Source organism: Verticillium alfalfae, genomic scaffold (genome assembly GCF_000150825.1).
Source record: "Verticillium alfalfae VaMs.102 supercont1.5 genomic scaffold, whole genome shotgun sequence".
Lineage (NCBI taxonomy): Eukaryota > Fungi > Ascomycota > Sordariomycetes > Glomerellales > Plectosphaerellaceae > Verticillium > Verticillium alfalfae.
The window spans coordinates 756,052-778,367 of NW_003315034.1; the positions used below are offsets into that span (position 1 = coordinate 756,052).

The 22,316-nt window shown below is 55.7% G+C and overlaps 11 protein-coding genes and 1 non-coding gene across 12 annotated transcripts in view; 5 read left to right on the plus strand and 7 right to left on the minus strand.

Moving 5' to 3' along the window:
* Positions 1–197, plus strand: part of VDBG_04552 (NUDIX domain-containing protein) — a gene marked incomplete at both ends in the record, with an annotated part of 1,505 nt that extends 1,308 nt beyond the window's left edge. The window contains one exon of the mRNA XM_003004900.1: positions 171–197. Within this exon, the coding sequence (XP_003004946.1) occupies positions 171–197 (27 nt within the window). The remainder of the gene's footprint in view (positions 1–170) is intronic.
* Positions 198–273: 76 nt separating this feature from the next.
* On the minus strand, positions 274–1,097 carry VDBG_04553 (conserved hypothetical protein; the record flags this gene model as incomplete). Its single annotated transcript, XM_003004901.1, has 4 exons — positions 274–391; positions 514–601; positions 779–962; positions 1,092–1,097. 4 exons carry the CDS (start codon positions 1,095–1,097, stop codon positions 274–276), a joined length of 396 nt encoding a protein of 131 aa, XP_003004947.1.
* Positions 1,098–1,527: 430 nt separating this feature from the next.
* Positions 1,528–3,347, minus strand: VDBG_04554 (ankyrin; the record flags this gene model as incomplete). Its single annotated transcript, XM_003004902.1, has 4 exons — positions 1,528–2,297; positions 2,390–2,958; positions 3,005–3,268; positions 3,325–3,347. 4 exons carry the CDS (start codon positions 3,345–3,347, stop codon positions 1,528–1,530), a joined length of 1,626 nt encoding a protein of 541 aa, XP_003004948.1.
* A 1,633-nt stretch (positions 3,348–4,980) lies between these two features.
* Positions 4,981–9,184, plus strand: VDBG_04555 (glucan endo-1,3-alpha-glucosidase agn1; the record flags this gene model as incomplete). The annotated part of the gene is made up of 8 exons (XM_003004903.1): positions 4,981–5,307; positions 5,383–5,784; positions 5,865–6,664; positions 7,107–7,366; positions 7,494–7,764; positions 7,832–8,087; positions 8,156–8,277; positions 8,359–9,184. 8 exons carry the CDS (start codon positions 4,981–4,983, stop codon positions 9,167–9,169), a joined length of 3,249 nt encoding a protein of 1,082 aa, XP_003004949.1.
* Positions 9,185–9,581: 397 nt separating this feature from the next.
* Positions 9,582–10,576, minus strand: VDBG_04556 (predicted protein; the record flags this gene model as incomplete). Its single annotated transcript, XM_003004904.1, has 2 exons — positions 9,582–9,993; positions 10,110–10,576. 2 exons carry the CDS (start codon positions 10,574–10,576, stop codon positions 9,582–9,584), a joined length of 879 nt encoding a protein of 292 aa, XP_003004950.1.
* A 1,213-nt stretch (positions 10,577–11,789) lies between these two features.
* VDBG_04557 (predicted protein) lies at positions 11,790–12,305 on the minus strand (the record flags this gene model as incomplete). Its single annotated transcript, XM_003004905.1, has 3 exons — positions 11,790–11,954; positions 12,005–12,054; positions 12,133–12,305. The coding sequence occupies 3 exons, from the start codon at positions 12,265–12,267 to the stop codon at positions 11,936–11,938; spliced, it is 204 nt and encodes a 67-aa protein (XP_003004951.1).
* A 1,035-nt stretch (positions 12,306–13,340) lies between these two features.
* On the minus strand, positions 13,341–14,267 carry VDBG_04558 (conserved hypothetical protein; the record flags this gene model as incomplete). Its single annotated transcript, XM_003004906.1, has 1 exon — positions 13,341–14,267. One exon carries the CDS (start codon positions 14,265–14,267, stop codon positions 13,341–13,343), a length of 927 nt encoding a protein of 308 aa, XP_003004952.1.
* Positions 14,268–14,931: 664 nt separating this feature from the next.
* VDBG_04559 (3-hydroxyanthranilate 3,4-dioxygenase) lies at positions 14,932–15,617 on the plus strand (the record flags this gene model as incomplete). Its single annotated transcript, XM_003004907.1, has 4 exons — positions 14,932–14,963; positions 15,022–15,097; positions 15,178–15,430; positions 15,484–15,617. The coding sequence occupies 4 exons, from the start codon at positions 14,932–14,934 to the stop codon at positions 15,615–15,617; spliced, it is 495 nt and encodes a 164-aa protein (XP_003004953.1).
* A 265-nt stretch (positions 15,618–15,882) lies between these two features.
* On the minus strand, positions 15,883–15,972 carry VDBG_15092. The gene has a single exon. It is a non-coding gene; the product is annotated as a tRNA-Phe (tRNA).
* A 331-nt stretch (positions 15,973–16,303) lies between these two features.
* Positions 16,304–17,154, minus strand: VDBG_04560 (fumarylacetoacetate hydrolase domain-containing protein; the record flags this gene model as incomplete). The annotated part of the gene is made up of 3 exons (XM_003004908.1): positions 16,304–16,731; positions 16,786–16,997; positions 17,069–17,154. The coding sequence occupies 3 exons, from the start codon at positions 17,152–17,154 to the stop codon at positions 16,304–16,306; spliced, it is 726 nt and encodes a 241-aa protein (XP_003004954.1).
* Positions 17,155–18,345: 1,191 nt separating this feature from the next.
* Positions 18,346–19,037, plus strand: VDBG_04561 (conserved hypothetical protein; the record flags this gene model as incomplete). Its single annotated transcript, XM_003004909.1, has 2 exons — positions 18,346–18,402; positions 18,546–19,037. The coding sequence occupies 2 exons, from the start codon at positions 18,346–18,348 to the stop codon at positions 19,035–19,037; spliced, it is 549 nt and encodes a 182-aa protein (XP_003004955.1).
* Positions 19,038–20,413: 1,376 nt separating this feature from the next.
* VDBG_04562 (hypothetical protein) lies at positions 20,414–21,892 on the plus strand (the record flags this gene model as incomplete). Its single annotated transcript, XM_003004910.1, has 4 exons — positions 20,414–20,470; positions 20,838–21,145; positions 21,307–21,447; positions 21,541–21,892. 4 exons carry the CDS (start codon positions 20,414–20,416, stop codon positions 21,890–21,892), a joined length of 858 nt encoding a protein of 285 aa, XP_003004956.1.
* Between the last annotated feature and the right edge of the window lie 424 nt (positions 21,893–22,316).

Genomic DNA, 22,316 nt, shown 5'->3' on the forward strand with positions numbered 1-22,316 from the left:
GACGTCACTTCCGACCCGGCTCTCAAGGAGGAGACCAAGGCTACAGCAGCAGGAGCAGCAGGAGCAGCAGAAGGAGCTGGAGAGCCGGCCAAGATGTAGAGCTTTGTTGTTTCTTTCTCTTTGCATTTGCATTGAAGTCATGTCGACGTGTCCGTCGCATACTGATGTAGATATCCCATGGCGGCCGCAACCTTTAGATGAATGAAATGAGACTCCAGCTTGACACACTCCCCATCTGCCTTGAACAGGACCAGCGATGCAAACAAACGTCTCTTAATGGCAGGCGTTGTCCTTGGTAGAGGACGTCGAGTTGCCGAAGAGAAGGTAGCCCACGAACGCGCCGAGCGCCACAGCAACCATGACCCAGCCGTTGTACGTCATGAAGATCAACCTGCGCCGTCAGCAAACCCCGATTCTCGGACCGTCCACCTCCGACAACCCCTACAAGTGAGAGGGCGCGGGGGCAGAGGGAAATACGGAAGAAAAAAAAAGAAGAAGCAGAGCCAAACTCACATGATCATAAAGGCGTAAAAGTTCTGCAGCGCGTAGAGCACGGCCTTGACGACGTGCGCGGTCTTGCTCGCCTCAACCTGCTGCGATCCTGTCCAGAGGAAGGGCGTGGTCTCAGTATCGGGTTCTCGGTCACCGGTGGCTTTATCGAGCGGGACACACGTCTTTAGCCGCCGAGCGCTCAGACTCGAGGGATTGGGGAGACATGACATGGCGGGGTGGGAGATAGAGGGGCTATAAGAAGGGGGGGGGGTTGGAGGAGACGTACTGGGGAGGTTCGTGACACGCTTGTTGACGGCCGTCTCGTAGCGGCGGGAGGCGGCGCGGAGGGCCTCGTAGCCGGCGGTCAGAGCGACGACAAGGAGGAGTGACAGGACGAGGGAGAAGGTCGAGTCGATGCGCCATTGACGGAAGACGATGCAGAGGTTGTTGGTGTCCCAGGTGAAGAGCATCTGAAGAGCGGCACGGGTTAGCTGGTGCCTAGGCAGAGGTGAAAGGGGGGAGAGGGTGACTTGCGTTCATGCTGCACTGGGCGCCGCCCATGTCGCCGTGGTCCATTCCGCCGTGGCCGTGGTCCATACCGCCATGGCCAGAGTCGCCGTGATCCATGTGGGAGTGATCCATTGTGTCTGTTCGTATGCTTCACCGGGTGTCGTGGCCGATTATGGGGTATAGATAGGTACGGTAGAATCCAGTGGGGTGGGCAGAGTTCCGGCGGGACGTTGAGTTGAAGAGGCAGAAAGAAGAAATGCGAAGGTATAGAATCGGAATCGCAAAAGACAAAAGCTCTCAAATGCGCGCAAATGGCTACTCTGGATAGCTTTGAGGTTGCTGTTGGTGATTCGACACCTCGACAGCACCAGGTCAGCTGGCCGTCACTGGCGGTTGAGGTGTTACAGGTACGACCTCGATTCGGTTAGCGCAGCCGTTTACCCCACCACGTTGTCGGCCGGCAGATGCAATCGCACTCATACTTGCACTTAGCGGGCATAATGCATCTAAGGCACATTCCAGCGCCTAAGGAATACCATCGACTGCATCTCCCCATCCTTTTGGGTTCGATGTCTCCCGTTCCTCACCGCTGACAAGAACGAAGAGCGGCTTCGTCTTGGCTGACTGCATGGTTGCCTTTCTCAGTGCCGACAGGGTAGTTGCCCACTCTGGATCCGACTTCAAATGTTCCGCGTTTCCGAGTGCCGTGGTACCCCACACGTCTGTCATTCTGGCATTCGCCCCTGCGTCGAGCAGTGTCATGACCGCCGCCCTCGCTCTGTGTCGCACAGCGAGCATGAGGGGTGTTGAGTCGTCCTTGCCCGGATGCCTGGCGTTGACGTCGGCGCCGTAGTCTCGCAGCATCTTGATGAGGGGCGCGTTGTTCATGTGCGCCGCCCAGTGCATCGTCGTCGAGCCGTCTGGACCACGCCCATTGACGTCGCCGCCCGCGCGTATGATGGCCTGGGCGTAGACCCACTGGGACTCGAGATAGAGGTGCGTGAGGAGGTTGGCGGTCCCTCCCACCTTGGAGTCCGGATCCTCCCCGTTGTCCAGGAGGAGCTGCATCATGGCTGGTGTATCGTCCTTGTTGAACAGGATGGAGATCTGCAGAAGCGAGGCGTCATACAACAGCGCGCGGCACCGGCTGTGGTATTCGCGCTCGTGCTGTGGTTGAATTTTGTCCGTGGCGATCGTCGCCGGGATAAACCTGTTGAGCGAGGCGCCGTGTTCGATCAAGAGCCTGGCGTGCTCCCGCTGCTCCAGCACCACGGCGACCTGGATCGGCCGCAACCCTGGAAGCAGAAGTGCGTCAGCTGGAACAGATCATCTGGAACAGACTCTTCGGGTACAAGAGCTCGTGAAAGTTGAGGAATCAACTGCGTACCTGTGTCCGCCTCGGGAAGATCAGGGTTGAGCCCCTGCTGTAGTAGAATCTCGAGAGACCGTGTGTCACCACGCTCCATAGCTCGATGCAGAAGCGGTGTCGAGCCGATGCCGCTCCCCAGTCGCTTTGCGCAAGCCCAGATGACGGGCTGCACGGAATCCAGATCCGTCACATGCTGCGGCAGCCAAGTGAAGAATTCCGTGGCGAACTGGCCCATGGAGCAGCCCCGCTCGATGAGAAGGCCAGCTACGTTCCAGGACTGCTCTAGCAAGGCGAACTGGAAAGGCGTCTCGCTGCGAGAGTTCTTCCTGTTGATGATGCTCGTGTCATGCTTGATGAGAATGTCTGCCGTTTCCCTGTCGTCGTACGAGACGCAAATGTGCAATACAGTCTGGCCTTCTGGTGATCGCTGGTTCAGGCTAGCGTCCTGGGACAGCACATACTCCACGGCGGCTCGGTCTCCAGACGTCACAGCTTCTAGGAGTGTTTTTGGCGCGCGCGCAGACCCGTGACCGACAGCTTCTTCCGTGTCTGCAGCACTGCCGGCCTGCTCTGGACTGCATGGAAACCTGTAAGCGAGAATGATAATGTGATAGGTGACAGATGTTCACCCACAGCGAGTCAATAGGCGGAGGAGCCGCTGGGATCGTGGCGACCTCTAGGCGATCAAAGTAGTTGCGGATCCCGAAATTCACATCTGTCCTGCCCGCTACGCTTACGACCTGACTATCACTCGTCACGCTTCTCAGATCGTCTTCTAGCTTGTCGCGAAAGCGCTGCCGGGTAGCACGGCTCGCAGGGCTCGCGCCCCGGTCCAGCTTCATGTTGAGCTCGGCAATGTCCATGCGAATCGCATGGTACCCTTTGCCGGCCACCGTACTGCATCGTCTGTCAGCTCGACTGTAGAGGACCTTGCTGGACTGAACGTTTGGTACCCATTGAGGACGGTGATGGCCATGTTCAGGTTGTCTCTAGAATCAAACAGTCTCGTTTTAAGAGCCTGCCTTGACTTTTGCCGCCAGGACCAGTGCACCTTTTGTCGCAAACTCCGCCTAACACGCCAGGGGTTCGTCGGCGTGCGAGCTTGAAGGCGCTCAGCTCGTCGTACAGGCTGCTGCTGGCATCCTTCGCACTTGTTTCACGCAGCTCATCAGAGTTTCCGACAGCAGCTCATCGACGTCTTTAAACTCGTCCAGCGAGCACAATGTCTTTGTGCTGTTCAAAATCGTTGCAAGGGATATGAGGTTCGACCCCAGATCGCGAATATCGTCGGGCGCGTCTCGGATTTCATTGACGAGATTCGTGAGCTTAAAGGCCGCATCGATGGCAAATATGACAAGGCCGGCCACTCCAGTCGTCACCTCCATGAGAAATGCGATGATCTGTTCGACTGGGGATAATACGAAGGATTGAGCCAGCCCTAGCGACCAGGCTTCACGATGTTTCTGGAGCAGTGGTCATGGCTTGTCATCACGCGCCAAGACTATGAAAGCCTTGAGCTGCGTTGATGTCTAATCCCTGCGAGGCACTGCGAATGAGGCCTGCAGCTGCACCACCTGCATACTCAGCCTCCGTCTTTCAGCATTGCCTAGCATCGCGAGCCGCCGAGGGTTTCAATCTGTTTCGACATCAGCTTGCCGTAAATACCTGCCTATCTACACAGCGATTCTGTGAAAAGCGTGGCGTGCCTGTTTGAAAGAAATATATGGGCTACCGTCGTGGATTTTTCCATGTAACAGAGCGAAGCGTTGTCACCTTGTGAGATGCAGGCATAGTTTTCTCGTGCCGGGTAACCCGTGGCGAAGGCAGATTTCCTCTTCGACCTATCGTCACACTCGTCCTGGTACTCGCTACCAGCTCTCCCATCAAGTCCGAATCACCCCTGGCTCTCTTTTCTTCGTTACGGCTTGCCAATGTAGGCAGGTGATCGGGGACAGTTGTTCCACCGATGGGGTCCAACCATGCAGGGAAAACCCCCGGCACCAAGACCCTGCTTAGTGCTCACCTCACCCCATGTAACGCGGCCAGCAAAAGCCGACTCAGAGTACGAGCCGAACCTGCTGCAGCTTTGTGGCAATATCGTCCAGCACGTTTGCCATGTTCGCCCGGCTATCTCCAGGGCCAAGAGATTTGATCGGGTCGACTGCCATAGGGCTTAGACCAAAGTCCCTTAATGCTCGGCCTAGCCCGCGGGCCTGGGTCGACGGTTCGGCGAGCTAAACTGCGAACGGCACTCATCCCGCATCCCAATCTCCATGATCCAATCTAGGTCTCGGATGCTGCACAAATTACAGCGCTGGATGAGGGTTTTGGGGCTAGTAATTCCTCAAGGACAAGGACCCGATCTCCGTTTGCCGTACCATCGCTCTGTTGAAGGATTTCGGCGGGACGGCTTACGAGCATGCAGGCTGGAAAAGAGCTCAACAAGGCAAAGGGGCATTCCATGTTTCGATGATGACTAGGGCGGGGGTTCGTCTCCTGCGCAGATTCATATAAGAGACGCGAGGAAGACAGAAGCATGAGTGCAGGTTACTCTAACGGCCTCAGAGGCATCCTCACCCACCTGGCAATCTCTCCTGACGCCCGACAACATGATCGGCTGTCGAACTTTTGCTGCGCTGCTGGCTCTGGCTCTCTGGATAGTGCAGATCCAGGCCAAGTCGGTTTTCGCGCATTTCATGCTGTCTAACACCGCCGGCTTTACCGTGGCAGACTATCAGCGTGAGATCGGCCTTGCCCAAGAAGCGCACATTGATGGCTTTGCCGTCAACTTCTCCATGGATGAGGACACCACCGACGCCAACCTTCCGCTCTTCTTCACTGCTGCTGAAAGTAAGGGCTTCAAGCTTTTCCTATCGTTTGACTATGCTGGCAACGGGGCGTGGCCGCAAGGCACTGTCATAACCATGATCAAGAAAGTAGGTCCAACGAACATCTTGCTCAAACTTGCACCGTCCGACTGCAGAGCTTATATTCACAACACCTTGCTTTAGTATGCCGCCTCGTCAGCCTATTTCCGCCGCGGCTCTCAGCCCCTCGTTTCCACGTTTGAGGGTCCCAAATCTTCTTCCGACTGGCCCACAATCAAGAAAGAGACCGGGTGCTTCTTCATCCCGTCCTGGTCCTCCCTAGGAGCCAAGAAGGCCGTGGCCCTCGGCGTCGCTGATGGTCTATTCAGCTGGGCCGCTTGGGCTGAAGGCCCGAACCGTAAGAACACTGAGGTCGATGCCTCCTACCTTGACTTTATGAAGGGCATGCCTTACATGATGCCGGTCGCCCCTTGGTTCTACACAAACATGCCGGGCTTTGACAAGAACTGGCTTTGGAGGGGCGACCACACTTGGTTTGATCGCTGGGCCCACATCTGGTACTTGCAACCCGAGTTTGTGCAAATCGTAAGTGATGCTGGTTGCACGGTTCTTGCCTCTCTTTCTTTGTTTTTGCGTCCTCGATGCAAAGCCTAACCCATCTCTAGATCTCATGGAACGATTATGGGGAGTCTCATTACATCGGTCCTCTGGACGAGAGGCAATACTCTGCTTTTGCTGCCAACAGAGGCAATTCGCCTTTCAACTATGTTCGGGATATGCCACATGACGGATGGCGTGATATGCTGCCTTATGTCATCGACACATACAAGAACAACATCTCGACGGTGTCTCGTGAGACGTTGACTACTTGGTATCGGTTGAACCCAGGCTCGGCTTGCTCGAGTGGCGGAACCACAGGAAACACAGCCTCCCAGCATCAGACGGTGTACTCTCCCGCTGAACTTTCGGAGGACCGCATCTTCTATTCAGCCCTGCTGGGCTCCAACGCGGCAGCGACAGTCTCCATCGGTGGCAAGGCGCAGGCCCAATGGGCCTGGGACTCCATTCCCGACGGAGGCGTCGGTATCTACCACGGCAGTGTGCCTTTCAACGGCGCCACAGGCGAGGTGGTCGTGAGTCTGTCGAGGGGCGGCCTCTCAGTGAAGGGCCCTGCCATCACAACGGACTGCTCCAAGAACGCTGGCCTCAACAACTGGAACGCCTGGGTCGGCAGTTCCAGAGGCGCAGCGGTCTCTGTGACGCCGCCGCGATCGCTGGGTGACCAAGTTTGCGTCGCCGGCACGGGAGTGAAGGATTTCGGGGCTGCTCACGAGAATTTCGAGGGCATCTGCTCCTTTGCTTGCAACTATGGCTACTGTCCTCGCGGACCCTGTACTTGTACCAAGATGGGCCTCAAGGTGACCGAGCCCAAGTCCCTCAACATTGATGCTTGGCCTGCCGCTGGGTAAGAGATCCGTCCATCACCACGTCCGCAGCTACATGCTTACCACTGACATACCAGAATGACTTGCACGTACGAGGGACTTTGCTCTGTAAGTCTGAATACTTCTCTCAAGCCTCTTCTTGAGCTCCAACACCATGCACCGTCGATGCGGAGACTCTTGCTGACTCACAATACTCACTACTAGTTCTCATGCAACCACAACTATTGTCCTACTGGAGTATGCACGAAAGACGCATCGCTCAAGGGCAAATGCGTCATTCCCCAGCCTATCCCGGAGCCAGCAGAGCCAGAGCCCGAGGTGCCGGTAACCCAGCAAGGATGCGTATCCGGAACCGGACAAGGAAACTTCGGGGGCCTGTGTGACTTTAGCTGTGGCCGCGGATACTGGTCAGTCGTCAAATGTCCTCGCCGTAAATCCAGGAGGCATGCTAATTTTCTGTAGCCCCTCCCCGTGCACATGCTCCACCAAGGGCCGCATGGTCCAGCCCCCTGCAAGCAAACCTCTTGGCTACCCGCTGGCGAACCTTGGATCTGAGTACATTGGTCTCTGCGCTTTTGCTTGTTCACGAGGATACTGTCCTCCGTCAGCTTGCACGCAGACTCGGCCTGCTGTCCCAGGAGGCATCTTTAAGGAGACGCCGCTTGACGATGACGGCAAGGTGAAGGACATGGCAGCTTGCAAAGCAGCCAATTCTGGCCTCCGTAAGTGACCCTTACTTACTACGTGACGATAATATCTGACATTTGTATCACAGCGTGGAAATGCTGTAAGTGCTCATTTGGCTCCATATATGCCCCTTCATCTAGAATCAGGTTGACACTCGAACAGATAGGAAAGACTGTGGTATCGCTGGAAACATCGGCATCGACCCTTGGAAGAGGTGGGACGCAGTCATGGCACAAATGACCCTCGAAGACATGATGGCATGGTGGGAGCTAATCACCAGAATTCGCAACAACGGCAACCCCGATATCATCCCCCGGTGGTTGACCAACATGCCTGTCGCCGTCGGCTGGATGTGGGGAACCGATCATGACCCGAGCCAGGCCACAGAGTTACCAGAGGACTATTCGTGCGACAAACTCGGCAAGAGTGGTTGGTATGTGTGCACCCAATGGATGCTGTACCCTCTTTTTCGAGTGAGATCTAACATCTGCATCGTACAGCAATGCCATCAGCTGCCAGACCCTCACGTACTCGTCCGTAGCTATGGTCGAGCTCGCCTTTGGAAACCTCAACGCATTCTACCAAAAGTATTACGATGCTGTTGTCGAAGTTGAGAACTCCATCACGAGCAACGCAAAGGACATGGCAGCCAAGTTTGTGCGGCCACAGACCGGGAACTGGCTTGGCACGTTGAAAGTTATCCTGGGTTCTTTCGACACCATATTCGCATTCACAGGTGCTGGAATTTGGGAGAAGGTGAGGGCTTTCACGTATTCTGTGGCATACACACACTTGAATTTTCATCTGACTCTACTCGTGAACAGGTTCTGGACACAGATCAGTTCTCCAAGTGGACGGCTGCCAACGATAAAGCAACAAGCGCACGCGACAGTGTAGGCAGCGCTATCAGCGCGTATGAGTTCATGGGAGGCAATGTTTCAGACTCGTGAGTACAGCACCCTCCTCACGCCTAGAGAACAACGTACATCGTCTTGGCCTAGTTACTAAGTGCACCACGTCCGAGCAGTGAGCAGGGTGCTATTGATGCGGCCGACTCGGTTCAGAAGGCAGCCGAGCTGATGGTGAAGATGCTGAAAGACAGCATTGACAACCTCATGAACTTCTTGTTCAGCGGGGATCCTGCTGGATCGGCTGCCATGATTGGCCTCCTCAACAATGGTTTGTTCGTTTTGAATCCAGCGAAGGATGTGAGCCAGGGTCAGATGGGCACCGTCGTCAAGAAGGTAATCCACGCCAGGCTTGTCACCAATGCTTGGGCGGCCGATGAGTCGTGTGCCCCGGTGGTGGCCGTTGGATCATTCGAGCCTTTTGACCCGCAGAAGACCACCAATTTCCTGGGCAGGTGGCGCAATGACGCGTACTTGAAGTACGACAACAAAGACTTGTGGGTTATTTGCGTCCCGTCTGTTAAGTCGATTGGAGGAAAGACGAGGGAGAGCAGCATAGCAGAGTATCCATACGGCTTGCCGGACATCGGTAAGGCAGACAACGACTGGGAGATTACCTGGCAGGAGCTTGCGCGGTCTGCTTATGACGGATGGAAAGAAAACGGCGAGAAGCTGCCCTTCGGTTTGCGCAAGTCGGCAGACACGGCTACTGGAGGTCCTGACAGTCCGACTTTCCTTCCCCTTCAACAGGGCATCTCGACTCCGGGTTTCTGGCAAGTCCCTGTATGTTCTACGAAGCTCGTCCAGGACAACGTGACATGGCGGGGACAGAAGGGCAGCCGGAAGTGCACTGATATATACCCCTGTTGTCAGGTTGTTTGCACAGACCACAAGACTGCAACTGGTGGGATTCAAACAGTGTGTACCTAATCTGAGATGGCGCGTAAGTCATCTTGATATCCTTAGCTTCGTCACCAGCTGTTAGTGCCAAAGAAAAGTGGTTTATTGCTTCCCGTGGAGCCGATGATTACCGTCTTGTTGGACGGACCTTGGTTCTGTCAATGGAGTACGCCGATGGCGCACGCGACTGCCGACCTTGATCTAAGTCAAAGAAACGATATGCTCAGATAGGAATCGAGTGAAAATGAAACGACACTTGGCAAAGGGTTATGGGCTGTATAAAGTGCAGGTTGATCGATTTGAAACATCTCTTATATTGCCCTCTGAGTACACCCGCTCTGAACTTCGCACAAGTTATGTACCCCTTTCCCCTCTCTTTTGATCTCAAAGCGCCAGTTTCCGACATTGCGTTCCATCCTGCAAGACCTTTGGGTTCCTTGTTTTAGTCACAGACGTTAGACAGCGACTGGTCCTGGCCGACCCAGAAAACGCGAATGATGAGATGACCGATGGTCACGGCGCCACGTCTGACCTGCATGGAGAAGTTCTGACGCGGGGCGTGGATTCGGCGTTCTTGAACTGCCCAGTGCAGCATTTGAATTCTTTCCTCGTAGCCAATGTCATTGACGTTATGGTTGTTGTGCGCAGCCCACTCAAATTGGATCCTCATGTCGTTGGGGGCATGGTATGCAGGCGGTGTGAGGCTCGAAGGGTTGCCTTGGACGTTGTTCCAGTCGGTGAGAAGATTCTCCATAGCATTAAGGACTTGGTCATCGGCGATGTGCTCATCGGTGCCCCACGCAGTTCTGATGTTGGTGTATAGCCCGGTGTGATCGATAGGCCAGCTCTCCTTGCTAAACCAGTTCCAGTTCTCAGCGCTTTTCCACTGCAGAGAGCGCGCTGGCCTCGTCAGATGGGGCTCGAGCCTCCACCTCCTTGACCTCTTCCCGCTCAGCCAGGTTCAAGGCACTGGGGCGGCCGAACAAGGCTGCGTTTTCGCTTGCCGGTCGGGTTGGGGCTGTCGGTCGCGGCAACCTTGACGAACACCTTGAAGCCACCAGCATCGCTGTAATCGTCAAGCGAGATGTACCCAGCCACCTCTCCGTTCTCTTTGTGTCTGGCATGAATGGCCCTTGCCGCCGTCCAGGCCGCGGCGTAGTCGATGTTTCTGCGGACATCCGACGAGTCGCACATGGAAACTTCGCACCCGCCCGAGACGGCCAAAGAAACGCAACCGAAGGAAGCCTCTGGGACTGCCTGACCAAAGTGTTCTTCGAGTTTGTTGGTGGCCTCCGAGCAGTCCTTGGTTGTGGCGCGCCACTTGTCAAAGCCCTGGTAGCCATTCGGGATTCCCATAGAATTGCAGTTGACAGTCTGAGCCGCAGCCAAGTGAGCAGCGCCGAGGCCGAGAAGAGCGGCCGAAAGGAAGAAAGGCATTGTGGTTATCGAAGCGCCACGAATGCGGATCCCGGACAAGAGTTGTTGAAGGTCGCAAAGTAGCTGCTGTGAGGATAGCTGAGTGAGATGGAGAAAGCCAGGAGCTGTCGATGATGCTGTTTAGGAGGAGTGAATGATGATGTTGATGATATCCAAAGAGATTGACTTGAAAACTCGTTGGGCATCTGTCTTTTATGTCAAATTGGGTGCAGTCAAGCAAGCTCACTATACCGTGAACTTCGGGTTGTCGTGGATGTTCGGGCAGGATCATGATGCCGAAGACTATCTCGAACCACGCTGATATGCTATTTGCAGACTGATTACGCTGGCAATCAACCCATGCCGTGTCTGAATGCATGGACAGCGGACCATCGCAACTAGCTCACCAAGCCTCCATCGATCACTTGGGAAATTATCCGACTGTTGTGGTAAGAGACCCAAAATCCTCAATGTCAGGATGCCGGCAGTCGAACGGGCAGCTAAAAATAGGGAGCCTGTAGCAGGGTTCAAGCCAAGGGAGGATTTAGAATGCAACTCGGACGCGGCTAGGGCTCTTAGAACATGCGAGCCAGACCCGTAAATAGTGTTCTTGGCGGGTGTGGCTTGGACTTCAATCCTTTCCCCCACACTCGTGGGATGACCAGGGATGGTCGCCCCTTGTCAGTAGCAACAACCACCCATCACTGCCAGGGTCAATTGGGGGAGATAGTAATCCATCGATGTCTTGAAATTGTCGCGTGTTTGTAAGCCCAAGGGCGTTGTAGATCACCCGGGAAAAGGTACTGGAAGGAGTGTCGAAATTCACCTCGTATCTGAGTTGGCGCTCGGTTTCTCTCTACTGAGTCGTGCAAGGAAGCCCGAAGCCCAGCGGCAAGCATCTCAGTATATTATGCTCTCATTATGCCATGCAGAAAAGTCAAAGAAGGAGGATTCAATCTATGTTCCTACGGTTGGTGCCCAAGAAGCCCCGGCAACCCGATCTGGAGACTGTCGGCTCAGTTATACTGGACAAGTGCCGGGGAAGCACCTTTACGGGTACCAGAACTGACGCGAGGGCTGATATCCAGAAGCAGTTTTATGGCCTTCTTAATCAATAACCGTGTTTCCAATAGGAGGCGAGGAAGCTGGAGGATCGATGCATCGTCATTTCAAGCATCGCATAATGCCAAAATAAAGGTCACTGATCAGGTGTGAGGTCAAATTTCCTCCGGGAGAGAGCAGGCAGTCCTTGATTTGAATATTCGTATTCGTTCCCGTTGCAAATACAATGATAAAGAGCATTGACTTTGCCGCCACTGCTCTGGGGCCAACGTAGACGATGGTTGAGTATTTCTAACTTTCTGAACCCGTCCAAAAGACCTAGTTGCAAACGCACACACTACTTTCATGTTAACCTCCATCATGTATTTTAAGGTGCCTTGAACTTACGCGTTTTCATTGCAGTGTCCACCGTGGATGTTGCCGTGCTGAACAAAACACTAGTCCGCTTGTAAGCAAAGGATATCCAAGGTTGACCTCGCCGTGAGAGCGTGAGCGGGTGGTTCCCTTAGACTTACAGAAGCGCTACAGGCTGCATTTCCCGCATTGGCAGGCCCAATGCTGCCCAATTGGCAGGTAGTCTTCATCATTGAAGGTAGAGAGAAGCCGAAGCTGACGAAGAGAGCCAGGCCTGTTGCAGAAATGAGTTTCATGATTGATGGTGTCAAGAGGGTCTGGGATTTGATTGCGCAATTATTTCAGTAAGCCTAGATTGGTGCTTGCGGAGCGCCTTTATATACCTGTGCCGAGAGAATCCTAGAGGCAGCTCGATGTGCATGTGAGCTCACGCGTTATTTCGAATAATGAAACCTGGAGTTGGTGAAGGTGCTGCAATGCGGTCATGTGTAAACAAGTAGGCTACAATTGGAAATGATCTTTCCAAGGTTTACTCCCAAATACCTACGTGCCGCAAGACATTCCATACAGACGAGCATTGGGTCCAGTCAAGGTAAGATGAGACAGGCAGGGTGTAGGCATGATTGAGACATGGGGAAGAATATGCCGCGCATGGATCACGGCGTCCACTACGCAGGAATTCATGATCATCACGGATCTCCGCATATGAATGAGTAGTGTGGAATCTTTCTCGGCACGTCGAAGCGTTTTCAGCTGAGTTCACCTGGCCCACGTAAAGCTTGTCCAGGAATCGGAATGCATCTGCTCATAGGGGTTTTGGCTGCATCATGGCACACCAAGAAGACTGGCAGCCCTATTGGAGCTTGAAACCTCGTCTCAGTCGGGCTATGATGGGGCGCCACGCAGCTAGTATCCCTGCCATCAATGACGGTAGTGATGTAGTGTTCAATTAGCGAGCGAAATTTTCGCCTTCTTCAGCATAGATGTAGTGTGGGCTCGCTTGTCCTTCAGGTCAGGTTGTGGGATAAGTTTGTGCCTCCCGTCCCCTGGTGCAAGGACAGGCCAAGGCAGGGTGGATTCCCCGCGGCAATGGCATGGCAGCCCACTTGTGAACATAGCATTAGCTGAACCTCTCGAATCTATACTATCGGCGGTTCCAGAACCCGCCCGCAACCCCTCGTATACCTGGTAGCTCATAGTCAGCATGGCTATGATTCCTAGGGTGCTGCTGTGCGCGGCATGCGGCATGCTCCAGGTCTGCTGTGGACTCCGCGACTTTTGACCGCTATCGCAGCTTGAGGTAGGCTTGGAAATGCGCAAGTCGTTGTCTTGCTCTGGTTGGCGACCATTGTTCCTCTAGTATGCTCGCCTACATCAGTACCTTGGTAAACGCGTCGCCCAGCCCTCTTTCCAACAGCCACTCCTCAATTGCTTTCATGTCACCTCGATTCGCACGTTGCCCCTCCTTTGCCCTACGGTATCTGTAATTTTCCTGCATGTCTGCAAACACTCTCGTCGTGATACCCTTCTCACGATGACGTTCGCTGACCTTTTTGTGATGTGCCGGAATGTCGCCCCAGCTCTCCGTCTTGATGAATTTCATGTAGTCGTCGATGTACTGTGAGGGGCCTTCAACACACAGAAGGCCAGGTTTTCCGGCGTACAAGAACCCCGTCAGGTTGTAGTGCGGCGCGTTGATGATGAAGTCATCGCGCTTGGAGCGTGTCGAGATGGAGGGAAAGTAGAACCAAACTCGAACTAGAGGTCCGCCTCCGTTCGCAGCAGCAGCAGCAGCAGCAGCATCTGATGTGGTGTCGACGCGAGCCTCTTGAGATTCCTTGAGCTTTTGGGCCGCCGCCTCTTGAATGGCTTCGACTGTACTGAAGAGGTCTTCTTCGACCTCGGAGTGCTGGGCGTTGAGATGGGCTGTTTCCGCCTTGCTGAGCCAGTCCGGCTTCTGGATCCGGACTCGTATCCTTGGTGCTTCGTCCGGCGCATGACTTCCTTCATAGGCGAATGGTGCGTTGATGTCGAGCTGCAGCGACTTGTGGATGTCTGGATCTTGAGGATCCGGGATTGCCAATGTGAGCAGGAGAGCCACAGCAGGCAACGCGCTGAAGGTCGGTACTGAGCCATCCTCAATGCTGGTCTTCAGAGCGCTCAGAATATATTCCGACTCATCTCGGATCGTCAACTCTTCTTCTGTGGGGAACATGGCCATCAAAAGGTCGACCTGGCCAATCTGGTGCTCAACGAGGTCGCACGGCAGCAAAGTCCAATTCCTATCGGACGACATGTTGGCGATGTGTTGACCTCATCTGATGATCCGAGCCAAGGTAGTCAGCGACAAGCAGTTATTTTGGCGTTGCTCTATGGCGGCACTCCTTTTTGCTTGGTCCTCAAAACCCGCAAAAACACCATGGTCTGCCGATGTCGCCTGTACATGTAGAAGGCCACACCATAGGTGGGCTTAGTCATCATTCACTTTGGCTTGGTGTTCACGACACCCATACAAGGTGACGCCGCCTATTCCATCGCCCTAGTTCAGACAATGGTAGAATCCCTTCGATCCATGCCTCTGTCAGAAGCAAAGGTTTTCTGACCAGGTGAATAATCAAAGCGATGACGAGGCGGGTACCGCCGTGGGTGGCCATGGCTGATTGATAACGCAGAGGTACACCAATCAGACGGCAGTCGCATCATGTCGCGGGGTTATGGTAGGGGTGCGGGTGGAGGGGCAAATGCCGCTGAAGTCACAGCCGTCGCGCCGACACTGCCGCGCCTTGCCATTCAATTTACCGAAGAGGCATTTCAAACGCGATGCTCGTTTTAGTTTGATTTTCCAAAAAGAATTGAAAAACCATCGAATCCTGTAAAGAGACTCGAATATTGTTAGTTGGTTTGGTTTGCACGCGTCACCATACTCTCACCAAGCACCGCACTTCACAACGCCTCGCGGAATGCTTTCAAATCCCATCAACCTGCCCAAGTGGTGAGTCAAAACCAGCGCGCCATGTTGCGATTCGGACAGCCTTGTAACTGCCACCCAGGCTCGAAGAGAACTCTCACCTGCTGAAGCCCCCCATCAACAACTACTGCGTCTACAACGATGACTTCACCGTCATGGTACGTTCGCCGGGTTTCCTCATCCCCCTCGCCTTCTCAGGCATTCGTATGAGCGCTCTTCTTTCTAACACGGCCGCCAGATCGTCGGCGGCCCCAACGCCCGCACCGACTACCACATCAACACGACGCCCGAGTGGTTCTACCAGTACAAGGGCGCCATGACCCTCAAGGTCGTCGATCCGGCCGACGCGCCCTTCAAGGACATCGTCATCCGCGAGGCGACATGTTCCTGCTGCCCGCCAACACGCCGCACAACCCCGTCCGCTTCGCCGACACGGTCGGCGTCGTGTTCGAGCAGGGCCGCCCGCCGGGAAGCCTCGATCGCATGCGCTGGTACTGCGACGGCTGCCGGGCCGTCGTGCACGAGGCGGCCTTCCACTGCACAGACCTAGGCACGCAGATCAAGGCGGCCGTCAACGAGTTCAAGGCGAGCGAGGAGAAGAGGAGATGCGGCGCGTGCGGGACCATGGCTGAGGCGGCGCCGCGGCCGGGGAGCATTCGGGACCCGAACCTGGAGTAAGGGTGACACGTACGACTTGGGGCCGGGGGGGGGGGGAAGGGAGGGAGGGGGGTGTCTGTGTGACGGCGTTCGGATCGCATGTATACATTATGAATTTTCATGACCCAGGCATTGTCAATTTGTGATGCGCAATCCATCCTCATGGCCACTATGATGGTTGAGGTGCTGCCACACCGACACTGCATGCGGTCTGCCGTTCAAACATAGCAGCCACCAAAAACGAACGCGCGTGCGACAAAAGTGTGAGATCCGAAGATCTGCTACGTGGGGTGAGCCGGGATCGAACCAGCGACCTTTAGATTGACTTCCTGAAGTTGACTTCAGTCTAACGCGCTCCCAACTGCGCCATCCCCCCTGTTGATGACTTCCGCTTTCGGCCGATCGGTTCATGAACACACTGTGGAACGGGGCAGAGGGTTCTTTGGTCGAGAAGCCCCAGTGGTGGTGGGTATGAATGCGTGATATTCCGTCGGCCGGGATTTGTGGCTCCTCCAGCCGTTGTGCGGGTCAAGATGGGGCGAGTCAGCGTCACGGGCGGCGTGCATGGCATTTGGGGGAGGCGCAGGAAAACAGCAAACGGCAGATGGATCGTGGTATACATTGATATACGTTTGTCTCTCGTGAAAGAAAAAGACCAGATTAGGGGATGCTCTCGGGGGGTGTCAAACATCCTGAACTCATAGCTCTCACGTCTCCTTGAACTCGTACGAGCTCGTCGACTCTTCCACGGCATACTCAATCTTGCCCTCGACAAGCTCCTTGCCGTTGACGCGCACTCCGCCCGTGATGACATCGCCGGGACCCGCAGGGCCGACGCCAGCAGGCGTGCCCGTCAGGATGATGTCGCCCTTCTCGAGCGTCATGACCTTGGAGATGTCGGCCAGCAGACGGGGGAGGCGGAAGAGCATGAGGTTCGTGGACGCGTCCTGCTTCGTCTCGCCGTTGAGCTTGAGGAAGACCTCAACGTTGTGGGGGTCGGGGATGGAGGCCTTGGGGATGATGTTGCTCATGGGCAGGAATGTGTCAAAGCCTTTGGCGATGCTCCAGGGCAGGCCCTTCTTCTTGGCCTCGTTCTGGACGTTGCGCGCCGTCAGGTCGATGGACATGGCGTACGCTGTGGAGATGTCAGCAGGCAGGTGCATGAGAGGGTCTCCATGGGTGTACAAACCCTCAATGGCGTCGAGAGCGCCCTGCTCGTCGTTGGGGTCAAAGTCGCGGATCTGCCTGCCAACGACGGCGGCAAGCTCAATCTCATAGTGCATGTCGACGCCCTTGGGCCGCTGGATGGCGCCGCCACCGGGCAGGAGGATGGAGGATGTGGGCTTCAGAAAGAAGAAGGGCTGCTTGGGCTTGGCCGAATTGAGCTCCTTGATGTGGTCGCTGAGCACATGACATTAGCCCCGGGTTCGCGGAAAAGAGTTTCGGGGCAAGGGAGAAGGGGGCCGCCCTACGCGTAGTTGCGGCCAACGCAGACAACCTTGCCGGCTGTCCGCAGAGAAGAGGCCGTAGCCATGGAGCGTTTGAACAGGAGCGACATGGTTGAGGTGCGGAGTGGCGATGAGTGAGGCTGTTGACGATGGTCATGACATGAGAGTGTATTTCAACAAACCGACAACACGCTCCTGGTTCGGAGGTCTGCGTGGGTCTCGGGTCTCGGTCCGAGGAATCGGTACCATTGCCGAGCGTGGGATTTGGGAATTGGGCTACGACGATGCGGCTGAAAGACGTTAAGCTCGTGACAGACAATGCTATGGTATTCTGAATTACACATCCACTTGCGATGCTCCCGCAAGCCTTGGAGGATCGGCAGTCTCCTTTTCTACCGTTGACGAGGCAATCGAAAGTCTTGTGAGTGAGAAGGATGAATCGCGACTTCCACATTTGCTGACTAAGGCGGTGCACCTTAGTAATAGAACCGGCGTAGCTGGACCTTGCCATCGGCAGAGAGACTGGCTGAGACCTGCACTCACAGTGGCCAGCACCTTGGGCGCATTTCGTCTCATCCCATCAGCAAGTCTAAGACATGCAAGATTGATTGTGCGTGTGGAGCTGCACCCTGCATTGAAAGTTGACTCGCTCGATACATGTAGCAGTACTTGAATGCTTTGCTTGAATGGGCAAGCTGTGCTAAACGCAAGAAAGCGAGATAAGGGGCTCTCCAGGTGACTTGATCCAAGTGCCAGCATAAAACAGGGTGGCACATACGAAGGTCGCCGCATGAAGTCGCCTGACACACGTCATTTCCTTCCAACTCGACGACTCCTCGTTGGCGTCTTCCCATGACGGAGGCGAAGAGGGTGTGGCCCGTTCGCGGCTGATTTCGCAGGTCGCGACCAGAGCACAGGTTGGAGGCGGGGTCGAGGCTCCCGGATGGCAGAATTCGTGTGGGGGGCACTGCAACCCAGTTGCCACAAGGGGATTAGCCCTGTGAGGGCTGGCTTCCTTGTTCCCGCAACCCAGCGGGGTTCGCGACCACGGCCAAGTGGGCTCTCCTTTCTGTCCGATCCACCGCTTTACATTAGACTAAGGGATCCAGAGCCTTACCCCGTCTCTTCTTGCTGGCCTCTGGGCGACGAAAGTCCAAAAAGCTTCCGTCATCAAGCTGTCGAGCTGTCCACATTTTGCAGCGCGTGCACCCAGCGACGGCGACCGCACCCCCGATCAAAGATAAGATCACACGAACGACTTCCTCTGTTCACCGTACAGAAACCACCACACACAGCCAGCCATGGAAAGCCTGCAGATGGCGCAGATGCTGGCTGATCTCAGCAGTCTGAACGCGGCGGTAAGCCACCCCTCCTCCCTTCTCTCCCGGTGATGTCGTGTGCCCACCCCCGCTTGGCCGCTTGGGCACACTTTTTGTTGGCGAAATCTGGCATCTACCATCAGAAGAGCTGACAAAAGTCTTTCTTTCTTCGTCTTGTGCAGGAACCCAACGCTGCCGCCGCCCTCGTCACAGCAAACAAGGCCATCCAGAAAGTCGAACAAGACCGCCACAGCCTCGCCGCCCCGCGCCGCCCCTCCGACGACCTCCGCCGCGCCCAGTCCGCGCAGGCCATCCCGCGGACGAACACGGGCTCCGCCTCCCCGAGCGCAGGCACCGGCCCCGCGCGCCACGACAAGTTCGGCCGCCGCATCCTCATGAGCCCGCCCCTGACGCGCACAAACTCGGCCCAGGGCTCCGTCCCCGGCACGCCGCGGCGCGACTCGGACCCGGAGGACGACCTCGACCGCGCGTCGACGCTCATGGCGCTGTACGACATTCGCGCCAAGCTCAAACAGCAGGACAACAGCAGCCTCATGAAGGCGCGCGAGAAGATTGCCGAGCTGGCGGCGCGGCAGCAGGGGCAGGCGCAGGCGGGGGCCGGAACCAAGAGGGAGGCCGACAAGGGCCCTCCGCGCTACTCGTATCCCAAGTGATGTGCGCACGCTGGGCGACGAGGACATGGGGCATTTCCCTCCCCGGCACCGAGATGGTAATCAGGGACACAAGGCGTTCTTTTCTTATTTATTTTCGGAGCAAGGACACGTTATTTCTTTCACTAATGACCAGGAACTCGGGCGTGTGGATTCGAGACAACATACCTTGGGGGGGGGAAACACCACATGGGCGTGGCGGTCATTCTCTCTTCTTCGAGACACATACATTGCGGGGGAGCTATGGTCTTTTGATCGATGGAGGCCTTCACGAGAGGCTTTACGACACGGCATTTGGTCCCCGGCGATGGGAAATGGGGGCAATGGCTTGGAATGCCGGCCACGCGACGATTCTCCACTCTGACATTCATTGCAAGAGGATCGCAAGGGTTGAAAAAAGGGTTCGGGGAGCACGGTGATGGATTTTATGCTGGAGCAGGGAAATCGGGTGAAGGACGGCGAAGCTGCGTGCATGGAACAAGGGACACGTTCACAGGAACCAATTACAGCGCCATGACATCCTTAGCACCTAACTAATGAATGACAAGCAACACACCATCGAGGGAGCTTTGCCCTGGGGAGTCGTGGCTGTAGATGACAAATACTGGAGAGTCGAACTCGAGGCTCGAGTCAAATCATCAGGCAGCAACAGTAGCGGTGACTCGGGACAAGGATAACATTGGGGCGATCAAAGCAAAGGCTGCACAGTTCAGAGGAAGTGGTCGATGTGGCGGAGCAATCGACCATGATGGATGGCTCAGTACCGATGACCCATCTTTTGAGACAGGCCGGAAATCTGACGGACTGTGGCATACAAAGTCACACCCGGCCATCTTTTCTCAGATGGCGGAAACGCGCAAATCTGTTTGTTCGCTATGTTTCCCTGCTCAGAACACAACCGATCTCAAACAGATGCTCTCACCCCAAGCCCTTGGCACATCGCAGGCAGAATCGGCACAAACGTCCAGCGCAATGGTACTCTATTTGCACTTGGGTTCCTTGTTGTGTTGGCACAGACTAGCGGTGTCGTAATCTGGGCTTAGTAGCTCCATATGGAGCTTGATCGCGTTGGACAGGAGGCGCGTGCTAGAGCTCTCGGCACTGGGATGTGGTCATGGCCTGGTGGCTCAGCGCGGTCATGGGGGGGGGCGTTGAGAAAGCTTCGGAGGCAAGGTACGAAGCCTTGGTGTAGGCACCTTGGGGCACCTTGGGGCACCTTGGGGCACCACTGTACAACAGTGGGCCGACAGCGTGGGCTAGCAGGAAGCTTGACAGAGAGCTCGTACGACCCTCAAAACGTGGTCGCACAACTGGGGGGAGGGTAACGTGAGGGGCAGGGACTGCCTGCTTTCCTCCAGTTCATCCACCACCATACAGCCATGACGATCAGCACCTGGCCGGATGTGGCAATCCTGGTGATGACCGGCGGGGGTGATGTGAGTTGGCGCGGCCAGAGAAGCGGAGGGGACGCTCAGCTGCTCAGCCACCCTGGTCAGGTATCGGTACCTCCATTACGCGTACGAGAGCCCGCCAATCAGCAAGTACCTTTGGAAGCTCCATCGTTCACGCTCGGCCACGCAACCACGTAACCAGCTCGCTGAAGCCATAGCCAAGCCCAACGCTGACTCTCGCCGTCGGTGGTCCGGTTCGTTCCCATGCCCAGACAAGAAGGGCTCAGTCGACGACGTCGTGTTTGCGCTTGGCCATGTCGCCTGACGCAGAAATACATATGGGCCACCCATTCGCCCAGAATTCTCCCTTTCCTTCCCTCCCCTCCCAATTCTGAACTCCCATTCGAACCAGCAACAACGGCTCAGTCAGTCATCACGAGTCATCGCCGTGACCTACAGCACTCACCCAACAACGAGCCTGCAGGTCCTGCATTCACCGCACCGGAATAAGCTTCGCGGGCTACAGCGTTATTGTCCACCAAAGAACTGCGGCGTCGCCTCGATCCGGCGCATTCAGGTGCCACCTGTACTTCCCCCACCACGTCATCGACCCGAACACCCTTTGAAACCGGCATCTTTCTGCACCGCACCTGATCCCTGTCGGCCCTTGGCATCATTCTCTGCCTTATCCGTCATCCATCGCCAGATTGATCAAAGCCGGTCTGTTCATTTTCAACAACAACAACATCAACCACAAACCATACCGCCCCATCGCCATGGCTGCATTTCTTCCCTGCCGAGGACGAGCTCGTCAAGAGGTATGTCGCCTGCCGTTGTTGACGAGTGCATTCTCCAGACAGATACTAACATGCATGACCCAGGCAATTTGGCTGCCCCTCGGGCACATATTACAGAAATGGCCGCTGCTACACGCGCAATCGCAGCAGCTGGTACTACTGGGGTCGCTGGGTTCTCGCCGGCGTTCTCGTCGTAGTCTTCCTCCTCATCCTCTGCGCCCTTGGGTATGTTTCTCTATCTCCCTCTTTCTCTCTCATCGCCAGTAGTCCTCTGGCCCCGATCCGTATCCAGCGCGCATGAGCTGACCGATCCAACAGCTGCTTCAGCTCCCGCAAGCGCAGAAGAAAGGGCAACACCCCCATGTACGGCACTGGCTGGATGACCAACAACCGCTGGGGCGCCAACCAGCACCAGAACAACCAGCACGCCTACAACCAGCAAGGCTACAACCAACAGCAGTACGGTCAGCAGCAGTACGGCTACGGTCAGCAGGGCTACAACGCGCCGCCAGCGTACGGCCAGCAGCCCCAGCACACGGGCACGACCTTTAACCAGAACGACGGCTACTACGGCAATCACGACAACATTCAGCTGCAGCAGCCCCAGCAGACGTACAACCGTGGCGTCGATGATTTTGCGCCGCCTTCTGGGCCGCCTCCCAAGGCGTGAAGCGGTCACTGAATCTTTGTCCTGCGCGAGCCTAGGCTGGGCTGGTGCGCGTCTGATGGAGACTGCAGCCAGCTGAGGCGCGAAAACTGCGTGACTGGCCGGAAAGGGAAAGCAAATGATACCTTGTTTTGATAGCGAGATTGTCGTCTTCACCACACGCCAATCGTCGTCGCGCGATCGACTTTTTCTTTTTCTTTTGGGAGGACGACGGCTCTACCATGGCGACAGCAATATTTTGGGCTCGCGGCCATCGCCGGGTAGTGGCATGCTTGATGATAGATGTTCTTCCCTGCGATGGGCTTATGTTGACGAGAATAGTAATGTGTACCAATTATACGTGTCATGCGCCACTCGATTGATTGCCCTGAATATGCACATCGGAATAATCGCTATCCCCTGGTCCTCGCGTTGCTGTCGGTTATCA